The sequence below is a fragment of the Ipomoea triloba genome, chromosome 16 (genome assembly GCF_003576645.1).
Source record: "Ipomoea triloba cultivar NCNSP0323 chromosome 16, ASM357664v1".
NCBI classification, from domain to species: domain Eukaryota; kingdom Viridiplantae; phylum Streptophyta; class Magnoliopsida; order Solanales; family Convolvulaceae; genus Ipomoea; species Ipomoea triloba.
Window position 1 is genome coordinate 10,517,653 of NC_044931.1, and position 2,010 is coordinate 10,519,662.

General features: G+C 30.6%; 1 protein-coding gene across 1 annotated transcript in view; it reads right to left on the bottom strand.

Annotated features, from left to right (window-relative positions):
* The window catches only part of LOC116007948 (disease resistance protein RPM1-like), a 2,846-nt gene extending 2,251 nt beyond the window's left edge, over window positions 1–595 (bottom strand). Inside the window, exon 1 of the mRNA XM_031248608.1 lies at window positions 537–595. Within this exon, the coding sequence (XP_031104468.1) occupies window positions 537–595 (59 nt within the window). The remainder of the gene's footprint in view (window positions 1–536) is intronic.
* Window positions 596–2,010: the final 1,415 nt, after the last annotated feature.

The following is a 2,010-nucleotide window of genomic DNA, read 5'->3' on the forward strand; positions in this document are numbered from 1 at the left end:
TATATATATATATATATATATATATATATATATATATATATATATATATATATATATATAGAGGGAGGAGACTAACCTGGGTTTGAACTTTGGGCTTGGCGTAGGGACTCGGGGTTTTGGATTTGGAGAGACTTGAGAGGAAATGGAGAAGAGAGAGTGATGTTTTGCAAGGTGTTGGCAAAAAATGGGGGGAATAAAGGGTGTTAGTTGGGGTGTAAAAGGAGGAGAGAGAGGAGTTTAGTCTTCATTTTTGAATTTGAAATGTGCTTGGGGAAATGGGGAAGAGTGATGGAGGAGACTTGTGGACTTTTCGAGGAAGGGAGTCTTCATTAAGTACCTGTTTCCCAAAAGAAAATTGCAAATATTTGTATTTTATCATGTGCAATATCTGTCTCCTAGCAATGCAGAATGCCTTTGTAATTGAATGCCTTCCAACAAAAATCATCTGAGAAATTCTTAATTGTATAATTTCTCTAATAACAAGTACATATAGTGGAAGTGCACTTAGCATCACATAGCCTCATTTGGGATAAGACCATGAACCACTTGCAGAAACTCCAGAAATTTTGCTCCTCACAATTTGGATAAAATACATTTACACTAAAAGAGATACCTGAACTTTGACAATGTACGTGAATATCATAACATGCCTATCTATCTATACATTCTGCACCAAAACAAAACTTATATGTAGGAAATGTTAACCAAACCAAATGAACTCAAAAATGTTCAAATACAAATAAGATTGTTAAAATACAAAATACATTATAAATTACAAAACAAAGAAAACTTGGTCAAACATATAAGTCATACGATTCTAATTTCTAAGTAGCATTTCATGTTCTGTATGTTATCATAGTCCTACATTTGCTTACCAACTAAATGGTACTTACCACTCAAATTAGAAACTAACATTTCCAACAAACATACTCCCTCTGTCACATTTTACATGTCCTATTTACTATTCATTGGTCAAACCAACTCTTTCTTCATTACTTATTTTCTTTAGTAATTTTTTAATATTTTTAAATTTAATTTTTTTTGTTTAATAATACTTTTAATGTCGTTTTTAAATATATAAATTTTATATATTAATGCTAAACTTAATATTATTAAAAATTAGATTAAAAATAACTTCAGTCAAGCCTCGTTAAACGAATCAGACAACCATTTTGGGACCGAGATAGTATTATATAAGTATATAACTAACACACACGACTGGTTTTGCATATGCAGATTGAATGATAAAATCAATTCAAGTTACAATTGTAACAGTGAATGATCAAACGAATAATAGGAACTGGGAAAATGCACCATATATTATACTACCATGCCTATGAAAGAGTGACCTATTTGTGTGTATACACAGATCTAGGCCTATTTGTGTGTATACACAGATTTAGGCTCCAGCCACGGTCTATATTCTCATCTCCTTCAGAATTCTACTACCTTTAGTCCTTAAATGGCTAAACTCCATAGCCTAACACTTCCATCCACTTATTTGTCCGCACCCTAAGCAAGTAAGCAACTAACATAACTAACAATAAGCAGTATTCTAATTTCCAAATAAGCGTACTTAATAGGCATGCATAACTAATTATTCCAATTTCCAAAGAGCAGCACATTAAGCATAACTAATTATTCCAATTTCCAAAGAGCAACACGTTAAGTAAAAACAGGGAGGTAAACAACATTTAGAGCAGCAATATTACTCTTCAATTTCATTGCACAAACAACATAAGTACATAACCACAGACAACATAAGTACATTACCAATACATTTACTTCTTAGCCTATTAAATTAAAGGTATAAAAACAGGGAGGCAAACAACAAGAATGTATGTTTGCAGCTTTAATTTAGCTTAAATAATAATAATGAGCAAAAACAGAAACAAAAACAAAACAAAAAAAACAAAAACAAAACCAAAAAGCAAACAAACAAACAAAGAAGGTAACTGCAATATATATATATATATATATATATATATATATATATATATATATATAATT